This window comes from Carassius carassius, chromosome 22, assembly GCF_963082965.1.
Source record: "Carassius carassius chromosome 22, fCarCar2.1, whole genome shotgun sequence".
Lineage (NCBI taxonomy): Eukaryota > Metazoa > Chordata > Actinopteri > Cypriniformes > Cyprinidae > Carassius > Carassius carassius.
Window position 1 is genome coordinate 1,622,720 of NC_081776.1, and position 19,556 is coordinate 1,642,275.

Genomic DNA, 19,556 nt, shown 5'->3' on the forward strand with positions numbered 1-19,556 from the left:
TATAATGAGATCGTATCAAAATCAAGATTCTTATTTCAAATCGATTTAATTGCGTCACTATTTTCATAAATGGAAAACAAGGTAAGTCTATGCATTAATGGTTCACCAGCCAAAATGTGTACTGTGCATCTGATTGCTTGGGTAAGTAGAAGTGCTGGAGGTAAGTGTAATCAGTTTTGCTCAGCCAGCAATTAAAGGGTTAAGTAACGAGGACGCAGCAGACAGAAGCCTGTGATATTTCCATAGCAAACATCCTTTTCAAGTGCAACCAAAGTCAACAGAGGAAAGGTCACAAGAATCACAAGATCCTTTCATGAATCATCTCCAAATTTAAATGCGCATCTTGAGGGTAATCGTGTCCTGGTACTGTCCCTGGAGCACAAAAGCAGTCTTAAGTCACTGGGTGTATATTTGTAGCAATAGCCAAAAAACATTGTATGGGTCAGAATTATTGATTTTTCCTTTATGCTAAAAATCATTAGGATATTAAGTAAAGATCATGTTCCATGAAGACATTGTGTAAACTTCCTACCGTAAATATATCAAAACGTAATTTTTGAATAAGTAATATGCATTGCTAAGAATCCATTTGAACAACTTCAAAGGTGATTTTCTCACTATTTATTTTTTCTTTGCACCCTCAGATTCCAGACTTTTTAAATAGTTGTCTCTCGGTCAAGATCCGTACGAACCATACATCAATGGGAAGCTTAGTTAATCAGCTTTCAGATGATGCATAAATCTCAATTTTGACACTTAAGACTGGTTTTGTGGTCCAGACTCGCATATTTAATCAAACAAGCTTATCAGTATGGAAAAGAAACCAAATGTCATGTTGCACCGCGGTTCGGGTCGAAAATGTAATCACTTGCCGACTTCGGCCCCTCATCAGTGATCACACAAGACTAATATTTTCATATTAATAATTATTTCTCTATCTTAAGGCTCTCTTGTAATAACATCTTTCCCCTGTGGTTGCCAGACATCACTTTTACCCACTCACTGAGTCAAATAAAGTTGCTAGTGGGGAATGGGGTCTTGCTCACGAGGGATCCAGGCACAGAAGTTTCTCCCAGAGCTGACACCGAAGGCAGAGCTTTAATTAGATTAGCTATCCTGCGAGACCTCACTGGCGTTTATTAGACTGTCTGGAGGAAGTATGGAGAATGCATGCCACCTTAATTAAACCTGAACGTGTAGTTGTTCATAACATGTCCTCTAAAAACTTAAATGCCAACTTTAAAAACGAAGCATAAATGCATCATGTACATAATGCTGCTTTGCAAAGAGTTTGAAACTAGGCAGTTATTACATTCGGATGAAAGATTAAAACAGAATACTTTATTAGGAATAATGTGCAATCAAGATCAAGAAGGTGGAGCTGTCATGAGTCAAACAATAACAGAGCAACTGAAAGTGAGCATTAGAGCATTATCAAGAGCGATAATTTGACACCGACTTCTCCTCAGCTAATCAGTCGAGCGTCTCCACTAATAACCTTCCCTTCTCTCTCTTTCTCACCGTTAATTAACAGCAGCTCTCAGAGGGAAGTCTCCAGGCGACCTCTTTGTCTCAGCGGAGGAAGGTCAGGGACAAAGTATAACGCAAATTGAGAGCGTTTGTGTGAAACATTACACACAGAATTGCACACAGAGTGTGTGACACATCAGAAGCTCCTCGCAGTCACTGGAGGACAGGAAGATAAAGTCACCTGACATTATCCAGACTCACCTGAAAGATCGCAGGAGACGGTACGCCTTCCCCAGGTCTGAAACCCGTCTGCAGAGAGGAGCCACGGCCAGCTCCATCTGTAACACACACGCATGAGATGTTGACTCACAGATGCTTTATAGATGCATGAGAACTTCAACATGATGCCACTGGACTCTGACATCACCACTTCCCATTTACTTTGTGTTCTAAGTTAAGTACGGATTTGAAACAGCATAAGGGAGAGTAAATAATGGCAGAATTTGTACTTTTAAATGAATTATTTGGTCTTAAGACACCATATATTTGATTTGACATCTACTTTGAATTTTCAGTGAATGCATGCTTGTTTCTCACGGAAAGGTAATGTAGAACAGCAGAAGAATTAAGAAGAACCATTGTTATGTTTTTTTATTTTTTATTGTTTTGGAGCTTGACAGCCACAGTTCAAATATACATTGTGATTGATTGATGAAAGGAATCTGAATACAGAGTTAATACAGGTGTAAAGGTACAACATATTTGATATACTGGTGATTTTCTAGTGAATTAATGCTTCAGTTTTGCACTTTTTCCTCACAGAAAGCTAATGTATGAAATCAGAAGACTTCAGAAAAAGCTTTTTCTAGCTATTATGGAGCTTGGGAGCCCCAGTTTTCATTTACTTTGTGTTTCAGGGATGAACAGATTTGAAACAGCACGAGGGTGAGTTTTCACTTTTGAGTTAATTATTTGGTTTTTAAAGCACCGTGCGTTTAATTTGAGAGCTACAGCGAATTAATTTCAATGAATAAAAGCATGCTTTTTTCTTGTTTTTCCACAGAAAGCTAACATACAACAACAGAACACTTAAGAAAGACCATTTTCCTGCTATTCGTTTGGTCATTTTGGAACTTAACAGCCCCAGTTCCCATTTCCTTTGTGTTTCATGTACAAAAGAAAACTGGCGAGAGCCACAGATTCAGTACGAGAGATGAATGAGGAAGGCTGACCCTCATCTTCCTCACCTGAGCAAAGTCAGCCGCCAGCCTCATCTTCCCTCCCTCACTGAGCGGGCGCAGGAGGCTGGCGTGGCGGATGAAGAGGGTGATGGCGCGCTGGGCAATGTTCTCCGTACTATCGTACAGGAAGTCCAGACACTGCAGCGGACGGAAGTAGTCGTTCATCACTCGTGCAATGAAGCCTTGCAGCTCACGCATGTACAGAGAGCATGGCACGTCTGGACGGCCACCTGCTGGTAAAGAACTGGGCATGCACACACACACACACACGTTTGTTTTTGTGAAAAGTGGGTTCATCCCACAGGTGTAATGGTTTTTATTCTGTACAAACTGTATATTCTATGGCCCTACACCAACCCTACACCTAACCCTAACCCTCACAGGAAACTTTGTGCATTTTTACTTTCTCAAAAAACTCATTCTGTATGATTTATAAGTGTTTTGAAAAATGGGGACATGGGTTGTGTCCTCATAAGTCTCCCTCTCCTTGTAATACCTGTGTCATACCATACCATGTCATTATACAGAGTTGTGTCCTGATATATCACAAAAACAAGAGCACACACACACACACTCTCTCTCTCTCACACACACACACACACACACACACACACACACACGTAGTGTACTGTAATCTTGTAATGTAAGCATAGACTACAGCTACAAGCAACACATTGATTTTTTCCGTCACATAATCAATATCATAAATGTTACTGGAACTGCTGAAACACACACACACACACACACACACATACAGTCAGAAAACAGAGGCCGTGTTAATGCCCTTTACCAAGTGAGAGTCAGTTTTGGGGTGAATCTTATGATAACGTTATATTTGTAAATATTTGACCTTAACCACTTAAGACCCTGCGGCCTCATATGAGGACATTATATTTTGGTTAATTTCTCTGAGACTGTACATGCCACAGTTTTAAGTCTGGATGTCCTGTATAGAGATACCAAATAAATGGATGTTTCGTCATGAACACTCCCTCTCCTTGGTCATCAAAAATGTCTGAAATTAATTTAGTGACACTAAATATGATAATATTTTGTAATTATCATTTAAATCAGACTAATTTTTAAACTGTGCATCATGGATCAACATCTCAGGAAAATGTTATGGGGTTTCAAATCAAATTTGGGATGTTGAAATATTATATATTATTATGAAAATCTCGTCAATTATTACTCCCATTATTACACTTCTTTTTTCATTACGTTGACTGCAAATTAGATTTAGTTTATAGATACATTGTATATAATGAGAAAACCTGTTTATGGTCATTTTACACACATTACTGAATCATTCTGTTATAACAGTTGAAAATCATCTTAATGAAACAACAACAAAAAACATCTTGAAAACTAAAAATGTATTGGTGATTTAGAAATTCGATAGTTTTTTGCCTATGCATGTTCATTCATGTCTTTTTTAATATAATTTATTTTTTTCCCGTCTTCTTTGAGTCCCGATGTCTTCTTACGAGGACATAGCATAACTTATGAATGAAATATCTTAAAAAAAAACATTATTTTTAATGCTCTAAAAAATTTAAAGACATGGAAAAAATTCTAAAAAAAAAAAAAAAAGCATCCATTTAAAGAAAATATTTTCTTGCTTTTAGCACGTTTAATTTTCAGCATTGTAATGGGTTTGTGCATTTTTGTTATAATTTAAAAAAAAGTTTTATGATTCTTACTGTAATGCAGGATGTACTGCATTTACTATTTTTGAGTACAAACACAATAATACATTGATCATTAAAAAAAATAAAATCTGTATACATCAATGGCACTATAATAAATACCATGATAAAATATTAAATATAAACCATGATATATGAACACTCTCTTTTCACAAAAACATACCTGAATTTTATGCAATATATATTTTATATTTATTTCTTTTCATTCTGGACTAAAATATGACTCAGGCATTGATTTTGTGAGATTCATCCAAACTCTTTGGAGTGGCTTCTGCCGACAGGGTGAACCTGGGGGTGTTTCTGGACAAAGCTGTCTCTACAGCATGACTATTTCTCTTCTGTGTTCCCTCAAGAGTGCCTGACAGCGGGGACAGAAATAAAACAAGCCCACCAAGCCTGACTCCAGTCGCCCTGAGGGACTAGAGATGTGGACAAAAGAAGCCACGCTGAATCATTGGGTGACCGTTTAAATGTTATCAAACGCTGCCACATCACTCTCTGTTGTATTCACTGCACAACCCAGCAATTGAAATGAATTCAGAAGAGTGAATGTGTCCATTATAACAGCCGAAAACACACGTGTTCATTTATCTGCAGTCGCATGGCATCACATAGTCGTCTTTCAGCAGGAGGACATGAATATCTGAAGGGAGATCTGTTAACCCTGTCATCATAGCATTGTGATTTCTAAACTTAAAAATACAGGCAGTGCCACCAAAACTTTTTTCTAAATGGTAAAAAACTATGACCACAGCTCACCCATTGCACTCTGTCTGTGCTTTAAGAAACATTTATGTTGAAATATTGTGAGCTGAGAGAGACCTGGTCTCATAACCGCCCTGAACAAGACTAAATAGGGCACATGATCCCTAATGTCACGTTAATGTTTGAGAAAAAGCCAACAAGGGGAGAACACAGACTTTGTACAACCATAAATCCCAATTTTGACATCTCTCATTTGTTTTGTGTGGTATTTAGAAATGGTCAAATATATATTTATGTGAAAAATGAGTAAACCCGGAGTGTTACGCTTCTCACTTTTTAGCATGAGGCGAGTCATTTACATAAGACTAACTAGTTGAATACTTTTATGGACAACTAATGTTTTAGGAAAAACCCTACTGCATTGAATACTGTATTCCACAATGCTTTGCACTTAACCTGAAAAATAACCAAATTAATTTTCCAAGATGCTAAGTGGACACTACTGAGGTTGTTTAACAGTTTAACATACAACTGTTTATGCAGACTGAGAAGCCTTACATGGGATGATACACAATATATACAGTATATAGTGAGCTGTATGCAGAACCTGTTATTATAGTAATATAGTGCATGTGTTGCTTGCTTACCCAGAGAAGTCCTCCTGATGCATTGTAATGAGTATTGCTTCGACAGAATCGGTAACAGAATTTAGCAGTGGCTGAACGGCGCTACTCATCAGAGCCTGAACTGACTGCAAGACACAGAAACTGTAAGTTAATGAAGCTAATGAATATTAATTAACCCCTTAAGTGTCACCGGCCAGGCCACCATTACATATTTTATTGCCTTTTTACCCAGTCAGAGATTTTAGTAATCACACTAGATGTCATTTTAAAAAGCTTAAAAGCTCTAAATTCATCCTGTGAAAAACTATTTTGAAATCTGATATTGAGATACTATGGAACTGGTAAAAGTGGGCGGAGTTAAGTTCCATACTACAAACTGTTTTAGTGTATTTTAAAAATCAAAGCTTTTCATGATAATGACAAAAACATATTGTTGGAAAGGTCTGAGTCTTATTTTGGTGATATTAACAGAGTAATTTGGACACTGTGACAGAAACATGCATCAAATGTTTTCAGTGGAGTTTGGGTGGCACCCGGTGGCTGTTTGTGGTATAACACCATAAATAAAATCAACTTCAAATTTGAAGTAAAAAAATCTTATTTAGACACAAGGCTTTAATTTTATACCAATTTTAGAGTAAAACCTGAAAACAAAAATATATTTTATAAAAATGTAACAAAAAAAATGTCATTATAGTAAATTTAAACTTCTATAACTTTGATACGTTCATATTCTGAAGTGAGATTTTTCTACAATAATCTACTGATTGTCTTCTTTAAAAATAAGTCCAACTTTAGGTCTGTATTCAAAGTGTCCATTAATTAAAAAAATTTAAGTTTGGATAGTGCACTTTCACGTTTATGTTCAAAAGCAAGCTGGTGGTGACCGGTAAGGGGTTAAACAACAAAACACAAAATTTTGCAAGAAAACACTCAGTCAGATGTTAATGTAAAGAGCGTAATGTCTTATCTGTGTCTCTATCTCTTGAGAGACATCAATGCAAACCCAATAGCTCTCTCTGACCAAACAGGGCCAGTCATCTGCAAAATCCCCTGCAAGCTGGAGATACAGATGAAATTTCCGCTGCATATCTCTTCTTCCTAAACTCCTTGGTAGTCATGCACTCTGCAGACTCAGCTTTCCCGTCATTCTTTGTCCAGAGTGGCAACTGGATCTTGTGCTTGTGCCCGGTTTCATTTGCAAACTGGTTCAGAACAGTTCCTAGTGCGATGTATTGAGGAACAAGGACTCAAGGGATATCTGATCACATGGCCTTCATGGGAGGAGAGCTCTGAGGACAGCGGGTAGTAAAATGTGGTAATGTGTTTTCACCTTGGACTGTTGTTTAGACTTAAAGATCATGGGTTAAAGCGTGTGTGCGTATCCGTACAGCTGGCAGCTTATGTTAAAAGAGACGAAGGGGAAGAGAATGACCAGTTTACTCATCTGATAGCCAATTTACCTCAGGGGAGAGAAAGCGCTGAATTCAGAGCAGCTCAATGTTTACCCAATTACTTTCCAAATCCACCTCCAGACTCTGTGTGTGTGTTTGGGTATGGATGCAGCATCTCTTTCCATATTCTGAGCCGTAGTTCATTGTCCTGTGTGCTCACCTGTTAATCTATCTATCCCAGCTCGATGGTGGATCATGCAACGCTATCTGCATCAATAGTGCAGTGAACTTGTTGCTGAAAAAACACTATGAACTGAATGTTGTGAATAGAGGACTTTACCTGCTGTGAGCTGATATTCGAACCAAAAGAAGGATAAATGTGATGCAATTAAGTCTCTTTAACACTGTTATTAACATGCATCGCCAGTGACCAGTCTTGATGTTTCTAGCAGAACGCATATTGTTATTTCAGTCAAGAAGCTATATTAAATACATATGTCCCTCGTATGATCTTTGTAGTGATTGTTTTGTGTTATATACCTCTAAAGATGCTGTGATCGATTGCTCTGCTGCAGGAGGGAAGGTACCCAGTCCAGATATAACCTGAAAACAACTCAAAGTCAGCCATCATTCAACGTTTAAAGCCCCTGAACAGTAATTCCTGTCTTAACTCAAAGTGCAAGCCCAAAATAATTACAATCTTACTGAAACAAGCACCTGCACTTTTCATCAGTAAAACTCTGATCACCTCCAGTTTAAATATTTAATCATAGGGAAATCTCTTTTTATTACCTTATTAATCAAACCAGCAAGGAACAAGCTTTGGCAGCTGCTGGCATGTTTTTTTTTGTTTAATGGGTCAGCCCGGGAACTACATCAGCTGGTGCTAAAAAAGCCACTTGTGTAATATCACCACTCATATTTTACAGATATGTCTGGTGGTGAGTCTGCAGTTTCTCCTGAGAAAAGACTGAGTAAAGGCACTGCAGCCAGGTGCTCTTTATAGACAGATGGACTGTTTTCCGCACATACAGGAGTTTTATAATACAGCAGGACTCTGTAATAATTTAACGCTGACTTCTATTTAAATGCCCCACAAACCTTTCCTCGGCATGGAACAGGGATTGAACACATACTGCTGAGTGAAATCTCACAATCATCTGGTAATAAAACAGTTCTGGGAAGCACATAATGGCAAAATATCTATTTTGTTTAAGGGACAGACCAAATATAGTAACTACAGTACAGTGTCTCAAATGAGAGCTGGTGTACTTACTTTAGCCACAGATTGCTGCAGGCGGAAAAGAGAGTTCACCACGGCAATATTTCGCCTCTGACCCTCCGTCAGGGGTCCGATCACCTGACTGGCGTCCCCTTGTGTACACAGCTGAGAGAAAAAAGGAAGAAAAAAACGATTAAACAATATTAAGCATCACAACTTGAGTAAATAATCAAGGAGCCAACATCAAAAGCGAGGCGAGCGCAGGTTCCCACTAATTTCCCCAGATGCCCCAGTGTTCGTCTGAGGTCAGAAGCGCTTTGCTCAGCGGTCAGCATGCTGAGACACAGGCATCAAACATGGAGGGCGAGCAACAGGGAGACGGAAAAGAAGAAGGATTTGCCCGGCTCAGTGCCACACCACAGGAACTAACAAGCGAAAGGTTGTCTCAGTCACGAGCGGACCACGCATTCGTGCCGCACTGCTGCCTCCTGACAAAAACAAACAGCCGCTACAGACAAAACAACTCATAAATTAACGTTTCCCGTGGCAGTGTGGAGATGCCAAGTGAGGTGCAGCAACACTAGTGAACAACTCAAGTGGGTTTCTCCGTCACACCTGAATCTCAGAGGTGGGTAGAGTACCCAAAAACTGTACTCAAGTAAAAGTAAAAATACTTCTAGAAATATTTACTCAAGTAAAAGTAAAAGTACTAGTCTTGAATATTTACTTGAGTAAGAGTAAAAGAGTATCGGATAAAAAATCTACTCAAGTAGTTAGTTACTAGTTACTTTGGGTCATATATACTGAGCCTATTTTTATTTAGATATATAGATAAAATGTATGTAATGTATGTGTGCGTGTATAAATGTATATATTTCATCAGCCTTTACTCCAATTTATGTAATTTATTATAAAACCTTGTCTGTTTACTTAAGTAACAGATATAGGTGTCATGCCATAACATATTTTTAATACGACTGACTTTGTATTAAATGTGAATTTAACATTGAAAGTTAATGTGATATAAATATTGCTACTAATCTTTCATTGTTCAGAAAGAGAGTCTAGATTTCAATCACTCTCAGAAACTCTCATTAAAATCACTGAAACTGTTAACACTGTGAAATCAATATCTTAATTAAAGATTCGTACACACATCTGCACTTTGTTGTTTCTGACGAGAGAATTCGCCAGAAAGAGGTATTCAGTCAGGAGCGAGTGAAGGAAGCACCGGCATTTTAACGATGACTCATCTGAACGCCTCTGATTGGCCAATGCTTTAATCAGCTCAAAAGAATCATGTGTGATTGGTTATAATGCGCAGCGCTGTATAAACGCATCTATCTCTGGCTCAGCGCCAGCAAGCAATCACAGATCTGAATTTAGCAGCTGATGATATGACTTGCTGAACGTACTCGCACCGGTGTTATTGTATTAAAATTAATAAAATCTTAATCTGCTATTTTTTGTCTTTTGGAAGCTGCTTTCAACTTGACTCCCCTCTGTTATAAGCCACACACGTACAACAAACTAATGTCACAGTGGTAGTGTACTGTAATCGAATGTAGCCCAAGTTATTACCTGTTAAACAGTAGACAGCACACGCGGTGTTCATCTAATAAGGATCTCCATCGCTAGCAAATAATAGCCTTTGCAGATTTGCTTTCAATTCAGTGCAGTTCCATAGCCACGTTTTCAACGCTGCTGATGCTCTTAAACGTTACAACTCCGAGTGAAGCACTTCAGACGCTCAGCGCGTGCGGCAGGGAACTGAACGAATCATTCAAACTGATTCATGAACCAATTCACTCGTTTGCCAATTGGTTTGATCAAGCCTTTGAACAGAATTGACTCAAAAGAATGAATCATTCGTGAATGGGCATCGCTCATTGTCCAGAGAAAAGTAGACGGTGCGTTTGGAATAAACTGAAGCATTTATCAAATTTATTGCATTAAGATAAAGTAACGAGAGGAGCGTCGCCCACAGTAACGAAGTAAAAGTACAGGTTTTTCCCCAGAAATTTACTCAAGTAAGAGTATAAAGTACCCATCTTTAAATATACTCCGAAAAGTATTAGTACCCCAAAAACTTACTCAAGTAAATGTAACGAAGTACATGTAACTCGTTACTACCCACCTCTGCACCTGATGTTAAATAAAGCATAGCCTCCGGTGTATATCTGCAAACCAATACGATAATAAACCTTTCTGAGATTTACTGCTGTGTGAGCCGAGGTCTGTGGTAAACCTGAAGACCAACATTTTTATACCTCTGTAAACCGTTGTCAAATATTTCCCCTGCAGCTAAACCAGATTATAGGAAGCTACTTTAAAACTCAAACACTGACGTATTTTTGGGGAGACAAAATAAATAAAAAAATCCATTAGGGAGAATGTCCAGTAGTTATTAGAACTTTAGGGATAAATCACAGACAAATCATCATTTTCTTACCCTTAGTCTTTTCCAAATCCATAAGTGGTTAATCTTTAAGGCATAAATGAAGATATTTTTTATGAAACCTGAGGTTACAGTTCCTCCATTGGAACTCCACTTAACCAAAAAAGACCAAATTGAATATTCTTTATTTTGAGTGTTTGTATCCTTTCACAAGATTTGTATTAACCCTTATGCGTTGTTGGGGATATTTTCGTCCACTAGGGGGTAAAGTTGAGTCTTATTTTGGCCACAACTTTCTCTGCGTTTCAGCAAATGGAATGATTTTTGGTGATAAATCTTATTTTGACACATATTTTGGGAAAATGCTTTGAAATTTTTCAAAAACTCAATACACTCTGGGCAAATTCACTACTCTTTCATTATGTTCATGGATGAAAACATCCACTAAAATAAACTGATGTAAATATGTATCAGATAAATATTTTCTATTTTTATTTTAGTTTTTTTTATTTTATAATTGTTTTTGCATAAATCTATTTATCAACCTCAGTCCTGTTCAAAACTACCAAATGTTTTTAAAAAAAACTAAGCTTTTTTTTTTTACACAGGCCTATCTAAAGGGTTAATGGCCCCACCAAGTGATCAATCGTAAAAAGGACAAATTTTACCTCTTCCCAAAAGGGAAAACCACCAACCATCAAGAATGCATGATTATATGGTGTCATGGCTTTGGAATCAAAAAATGTCATTATAATGGAAGTCAATGGGGCAAAAACAGCCACCAACAATAAATGAGAAAAAATTTAAATCTAATGCTGCACAAAAACGAACAATGCATCAAAGCCAATGGTGTTACTAATCTTTGACATGCCCAAGACTGTGATAAAAGGTAAAAAAAAAAATCTATCCACAATTACTTTTATATTGAAAAAAATATTTTTCCCGATACATTTTTACAGCAGTTTAACTGAGTGGATGTTTTCATCCTGAACATAACTAAAGGGTAGTGAATTTGAACAACACACTAGGGTTAAACCACTCTTTTCATGAAGAATTCTTTTATGACGTCTTTATGAACTTTTTGGATCTTCTTAGTTTTGGTTACCTGGACTATCAGCGAAGTGACAGAAACCTGTCAGATATCAAATTGCCGTCACTGTTTCAGAAATCCATCTCCCTGCAAGTGCACTCCATGTAAATCTAAGGATCGGTTTAAGTCCCAGTCCATTAATCACAGCAGGAAGGATATGAGAGGTCAATAGAGATACAGTCCTTCACTTTGTCTTCATTTATAACAGACGGAGTCTGTTTGCTGCCTGTGTTAAGCTGGGTTTAATCAAAAAGAAACCATCCGTGTTTTGACAGGGAGAACTGCTCGTTCCCTTTATTGTGATGACATACAGTATTTCCGAGTGCTTGAAAGATTTATGCAATATACTACTATGATATCACTTCCAGAAGTAAGTCCAAGGAGAGGTTAAGGTTTGGCCCTGAACTGACCTTTAATTGAGTGCACAGGGTTCAGATGGCTCATCACACACATCTGTACTGCAGGAAAGACCAGAACCAAACCCTCGTTATTCATCTGCTTGCTGACATAAGACAGATCAAGTCAGTGGGCCAGTGATTGGAGGACAGACACCAGACTAATCCAATCACACCCTCCCTGGCCAGGCACCATCAATCACACCTCCAGCTCACACTGAATGGAGACAGACCTACATCAACAAGTTGGGTCATCTCGCTACAGCTCTGAGTCGATTTAAACAGCTGAGAGGAAAAATAAAATGAGATGGATAACACGAATCAGTGTTTGAAACAGTGTTCAACAAAAATAATGTAGAGTCAGACTTGAATTTCTGAGGGGTTAATGATTACTGGAAACAGGACAGAAAAACTGGATTACTTGATAGAGACCTTGAAATAATTCCACCCCTGTTAATGAAGAGCTAGCATCCTTCCTAACCCTAACCTGTTCTCCAGCCATAATCAAAAATAACTATAAAACAAGACCAAGGTATTCATGATCACGGAAAAATTCCAAGCAGGTTGACTGCTCTTGTTCTAGATGATTAAATATTTAGAGCAGAGTACACCTTAAAAAGAATTTCGCTACAAATATTTTCATGACTTACAGTTTTTAAGTCCCTTGATATCTCCAGGTTTCAAAAAAGCAAATCGCATAAATTTGGACTTCATGTTGTCTTTAAAACATTTTTGTATATATATCATAAGTCAGCTGCACCATGTTTGCAGAGCAGGATGCATTTAATTGAAACAAGACTGATACAGGAATGAAAGGATTCACTCAAATTCTACAGATCTACTGATTTATTTATTAAGGATCTCTTTGTAAAATTTGCGATGGGTGTTATTCTAATGTGGATCACAACTGACAGTGAGATTGAGACTTAAGCCACTCTGACTGATTCAATAATTTGGCACACAAGCAGCACACATCTATGATTCCCAATATAACAGCAGAGAAGTGCATTTAGTAAACCAATAGCATGAATATTGTGTTGCAAACCGATTTGTTCTCCAACTACTGGTGTTTATTTTTTGGTTGACCAACTACCGACCAAGCATTGCTTTCTTAGTCCCACCTTTGCCTGATTTGTGTGGCTTCTTTTCATGGACCAAATCAACAAGCACCTCTAACGAGGGAGGTTGGGATCCACCCTGCCGTCTTGTTGAGATGAGCTCCTCCCTACATTGGCTCTCTTAATGAGCTCAGTTGTCGACTGTGTGTCAACTCCCCGGCCGGGTTTAGGGGCATGAGAACATTATTATCTCTGTGTGTGTCTTACCAACTGCTCTGACTTGACGCAGAAAAGCTGCACAGTCTTGGCGGCGTTCTTGGTCACTGCTATCGTCAGACCGGAATCCACTGATGCAACATTCAGCTCACTAACGTGCAAAAACAACATACAGGAGCAACTGTTAACAAATTACAGTCAGTGAAAACAGTCAGCAGTCTGCTTATTTTTACACTAATCACTATTTTTATATAAGTCCATTATTAGTCATTTTAATCAATTGTAACTATATTTATTATATGACATTTCTCTTGACTTCTAATGTCTGCAGTATATTATAGAATTGCCTTCTTCATGAAGGACACATGCAATGCTTCCTTAAAGGTTTTGTCACCTTTTTTAAAAAGTAAAAAAAAAAAAAATGGCATGTGAGACACTTTTCTTTTAATTGAAGGGCGCTTTTTATTTCCCTTCTTTTGGACTGAAGATATGCATACTATAGACCTTGAAAGATCAAAGACAATTTTTAATATAACAAAGAAGAAAGCCATATAAACCTAGGAGAAGACAGCATAGTGGCAATAGTAGGGAAATGATGATGGGACAGAGTTATGATAGATTATGCATATTGGAGGTGTACCTGGCTATTGTTTTTATGATGCTGTCGAGTTCATCATTGGAGGGTGGGTTTCGGCCCCCTTGAGGGAACACAAGATTGATGGGGTCGAAGAGGCGGGACAGAGACTTGGACAGGTAAGCTGCTTCATATGGCTGAAGAGAGTCCTTCAGGTCCTTCTCTGGACTGGAACAAATAAAATGTCAAAAAATAAAAAGTTATCCCTTTTCTTAATTGTGAAACACGTATTAAGACAGTAAGTGTTTTCTGGCATCAGTTTATGTAATCTGAGCACATGTTTTTAAACACGACATGTTATGGAGTCAATATAATGCTGTATATATATATATATATATATATATATATATGCAAAAAAATATGTTTTGCAAAAGAAAATAAAGTTTTGCAAACAAAAATTAAAGTTGAGTAAAATAATTTTGCTTTTTGCAAACAAAAACAAAGAATTGCAAAAGAAAATAAAGAATTGGGAGAAAAAAAATGAAGTGTTGCAAACAAAAATAAAGAATTGCAAAACATGAATGAAACGAAAGCAATGAAAGGGAAAACGGCATCGCAAGCTCAAACTAGACTGACACGCAAAATAAAAGCAGCGGTGCAAATAAATTAATAGATATGACCATGGAAAATATGTATTGGAAAATCATTGCTTTCGCGCTGTTTCATTCATGTTTTGCAATTCTATATTTTTGTTTGCAACCCTTCATTTTTTTTCTCCCAATACTTTATTTTCTTTTGCAATTTTTTATTTTTGTTTGCAAAAAGCAAAATTATTTTCCTCAATACTTAAATTTTTGTTTGCAAAACATAATTTTCTTTTGCAAAACTAATTTTTTTTGTGTATATATACGGCATTATATTGACTCCATAGTATGTCACATACAAAATTTCACTGACCTAAATCTTTTAATGTAATCAGAGGCATGTCCATAGAGAAAATTACAAATCGAGACTAAATTAAAAGTGCAGCAGAACAAACTGAACAACACTTAATGAAACTCAGTAGGGTTCAAAGCCCCCAGCATTTGATTTTGTCACTGTAATAAATTAGTTTTGCTGGTTGACAGCTGCTTAGTTCCTAGTTATTATTCTTTTGTTTGACCTGTGTATATCAACTGCTGATAAAAGTGTAACTGAGACATGATTGCAGATTTACATAAAAACATCTCAGGATTTCACTTTACTGTAAAAGAGTAATGCATTACAAGAAAAACAAACAAAAACACTGCACAGTAATGGTAATGTGATTTAGAAGATAAAAAGTCATTCATCATCATAAATTATACACACTTGATGCAAAAAACATAAGACTTTGTAGAAATCTTGACACGAGTGCTAAGAGAAACAACATCATTAATGTCAGCAACTGAAAAAAAACCTGAAACTGGATCTTACTATTAACGAGAAAAAGAGCTCAGTTAATTAACACATAAAACATTTCTCTATAATAATAGATCTCTAAACTTAACTGTTCAATGCTGTACACTGCCACGAAGCAAATACTTTATGAGAGTCAAATATAGATCTACTAAATCTCTCCAAAATGAAATGCAAAGAAAATAGTTCACCCCTTACATCACCCTGACATTTTCAACACATTTGCCACTTTTTGACAAGATGCTTTATTACTCTTTGCTTTAATTGCTGGTTGTCATGCATCTTGACAAGCTTTTTCTTGAGCTGTATTATGAGCAACTGTGCGTAAAACATGGGTCGTTTAGGGGATGATTGAGATTATGAGATCTTGTTGACTGATCTCTGAAAGATTGTCTGATAATGTGTTTGAGAGTAGAAGGGCTTTTTTGCTTCCTAACACATCTCTCCGTTCAGGTGGAAGGCAGAAACGCTGTCTGATTGATGAGAGCAGTTTATTAGAGCACTTTGCAGATAAACTATCATTGTTATGCCACCATGATAAGGAAGATAATAGTTTGTGTAGATAATAAACTTCTGTTTTTTAAGATGAGAAATTGTGGCATTTCTGTTTGACTGCTAGTCAGTCAGATGCATGTCAGCGATTGAGAGTTCTAGAAACAAAACATCACCCTAGTAAAAAAAATACATTTATTTCATACTAAGTATAGTTCAAATCTTTTTACATATTTACTGACAGATAACTTTAGACTTCTATAAAAATTACAATTAAACTTTACTTGGCATATTACTTGTGCACAATGCACTTTACTTTATATGTGACCCTAGACCACCAAACCAGTCTTAATTTTTGAAATGATTAATAAATAAGCTTTCCATTGATGTATGGTTTATTAGGATCGGACAATATTTGGCCGAGATACAACTATTTGAAAATCTGGAATCTGAGGGTGTGAAAAAAAACTTTAAACCTTTAAAGTTGTTCAAATGAAGTTCTTTGCTATGCATATCACTAATCAAAAATTAAGTTTTGATATATTTACAGTAGGAAATTTACACAGTATCTTCATGGAACATGATCTTTACTTAATATCCTAATGAGTTTTGGCATAAAAGAAATATCGATATTTTTGATCTATAAAAAGTTTATTTTTTGACTATTGCTAAGAATATACCAAAGCGACTTAAGACGGGTTTTGTGCTCCAGGGTCACATATTAAGTCTAAAATGTGTTTTAATGTCACTTTTGATGAGGACTTCATGATCTTTGAATAATACCAGACTTTAAATGCACAATAGTACCTGAAGTGTACTTGCAATAGTTCCACTTTAACACAATCAAATATGTAAAGAAAAATTGTTATTCCAATTTAGCAGACTTTAAAGTATACCAGTTTAGGTATAGGCAGGATATTTGATTAAGTACATAAATAGAAAAATGTATTTGTAGTACACTTAAATGTAGTACACATAAATGTATTTCAAATACATCCAGTATATTTATTTTTCACTAGGGTAGAATGGCCTCCGCTTGTGTGTAGTACTCACTCATAGTCTGGTTTGGACCGAGTGAACAGATCTTCGGTGTCATGCTCTGACAGAGGCAGTTCCACATCTAGACCTGCACCACTGCTCACTAGCGCCCCCTGTATGCTTGCGCTGTACTGCTGCAGCCTCTTCCAGAGCTCATTATACAGCCTCAAGAGTTTGGGGTACTCTCCCTCCAGGGCCTGCTTCAGGAAGGTTGATGCTAAGAACAAAAGAAAAAAAACTGAGAACGGGATGAATTTAAAGAGAAGATGGCCACATAGATAAATACATGTGTTGTGTCTGATATTCACATTTTAGAAATTACTACAGCAGTGGCTTAAAACAGCTAAAAAGCATGCAAATGCATCAACCTTTATGATTACTAAGAATACAAAACAAAAACTTAATTCTTCTGAATGATATGCAATGAAGTATTTTAATAGTTTTAATTGTATTCTTTCAATTTCAATGCATATATATTTTTTTTAAATCAGGGCTATATATTGTTGTGAACACCATTTAATTAAAAAATAGTTGGCTGTGACAATGGCAAGCAGTGACTTGAACCTACAAACCCTTTCTTTGTGCCTCAGTGAGCTGATTAAACTAAATCCCTCATCTCCAAACAATCTAACAATAACAAGTTCGAATAAAGAGAATACACTTGGCAAAATGAGTCAAACGGATGGAACTGCATAAAAATGGATCTTTATTAATATGGTAATGACCCAACTTTACAGGTGATTAAATGCTTATTATGGATATTATGCAGATTGTTTCCCATGCAGATTGATTTGATGAATGCATAATTGAGTAGTTCAGAGGCGCAAGCATCTTAAACGGTTTCAATCTTTGTTTCGCCATCACCGGAGCAAAGATGAGTCCTGGTAGTTCTACTCTACTGATGGAGTGCTGACTGTGAGCTCTAGCCATGTTCAGCTGACGCTACGTTTAGGATTTATTGCTTGTAGTAAAGCTTAAATTTCCTCACTTCATAAAACTGCCACGCAGCAGTGTTCAAACACAACCCATGACTGTCAAGAAAATCCTTCCTCAGGGAAGGTTATGAGGTGCATACAAAACTCAACAAATAAACATGAGTGGTGGAACAGTTGAAAACTGGCATCTTCCTAGATCAAGTGTTAGTCAGGAGCAAGGTTTTGCCTTTCATGATGAGATGCAATAATGAAATGAAAAATAAAAATAACATTAATAATAAAAAAAAAAGAGCAGAGCTGACCCTAGACCAGCATTCTGACTGTTGGCAAATTAATTCATATGGGTTCAAGGCCAATGTCTCAAGACAGAGTCCACAACAATCGACCGGAGAACTAAAATGTTTTCTGATGGCTTCTAGGAGCTGTCTTCACCTCGAACATTCTCATTTTGTGAGAGTATTTTGGCGAAGTTCCCTTAATAGATGTACAAGGTGAGTCCCCTAGAGTCTGGAGAATATAAAAGCAAGTTTGATTGAGAGGTTTCAAATCAGGCTTGATAAAGGCTTGGAAGAGGGAGTAATGCACAAGCATTTGGATAAAGAAAGAAATGCAAAGGCTCCTATTTGCCTTCTATTGATCAGATGGAGTGAAGCACAAAGTATTAATTGGGGCGTGATAACACAGGCATGGATCAATAGAGCCAAGGCTAAGGTAAAGGTCTAAATTACAGTGACTCTGCAGGGAGGACGTGCTGCACGAGAGCTTTAGCACACTTAAATAAAAAGAGCACCAGTTGCAATCATGAGCCAGTGGGATCTATTTATGAGGCGATTCTGTAACCTTGAGGGTTTTTTGTTGTTGTAATACAACCACCAAAATGATGCATCAGTAAAGTTAGTAATGGATTTAACATTTTTTAATTTGCCTTACTTGTTCATCCTCTCGAGAAACCTAGAGTTAAGTGTCTAGATCAAGAGCACAATGGTCATCGGTCATGAAACATCCCTTCTGGGGTTTAAAACCACAACCCAATGGCAAGTTCATGGGTTTGATTACCAAGGAAGGCATGGACAAACAAGTTGCTTTAGAGAAATTTGTCTGTCAAATGTTATTGTCATCGGCTTAAAAAAACCCCAGTTTATCTACAATACGAAATACAAAACCTAGGTCTTCATCCCAGATGGGTCCACTGTCCTAAAAGTAACGAGGGGAGTCTGTTTTGGTTTTAATGAATCTCACATTTGAAAGTCTGTTTCCTTCATATTCTCGAGACCAAACACCTGCCTTGATTTATCATGCTCCTCTTAGTGATAACACCATGAGAGTGAGATCAGTGTAGAAATCATAATTTTGTGTCTGTATTGAGGATCAGCTGCGTCTGAGCTCTAAAAATCATCTGAGATTACAGAAGCGTAAACGCTTCTCCAAGGAACCCCCCCCAACCCCGCCACCCCCCGCTTGAGATTATAGTGTGAAGTGGAAGTGAAGAGGGAAAAAGATCTAATACAGGCTCGGTTAGTAGAGGAAAGGGTTAACAGTCAGTTTTCTCAAAAGCA

At 37.1% G+C, this 19,556-nt stretch overlaps 2 protein-coding genes across 4 annotated transcripts in view; one reads left to right on the top strand and one right to left on the bottom strand.

Annotated features, from left to right (window-relative positions):
• Positions 1–19,556, top strand: part of LOC132098658 (palmitoyltransferase ZDHHC17) — a 283,638-nt gene that overhangs the window by 47,431 nt on the left and 216,651 nt on the right. The gene's annotated exons all lie outside the window — the stretch shown is intronic.
• Positions 1–19,556, bottom strand: part of LOC132098651 (conserved oligomeric Golgi complex subunit 5-like) — a 64,202-nt gene that overhangs the window by 1,883 nt on the left and 42,763 nt on the right. Inside the window, exons 12-19 of the mRNA XM_059504738.1 lie at positions 17,081–17,282; positions 14,165–14,326; positions 13,576–13,675; positions 8,422–8,532; positions 7,686–7,748; positions 5,773–5,876; positions 2,718–2,955; positions 1,732–1,808 (exon numbers count right to left, since the gene is read on the bottom strand). Coding sequence (XP_059360721.1) covers positions 1,732–1,808; positions 2,718–2,955; positions 5,773–5,876; positions 7,686–7,748; positions 8,422–8,532; positions 13,576–13,675; positions 14,165–14,326; positions 17,081–17,282 — 1,057 coding nt within the window. The remainder of the gene's footprint in view (positions 1–1,731; positions 1,809–2,717; positions 2,956–5,772; positions 5,877–7,685; positions 7,749–8,421; positions 8,533–13,575; positions 13,676–14,164; positions 14,327–17,080; positions 17,283–19,556) is intronic.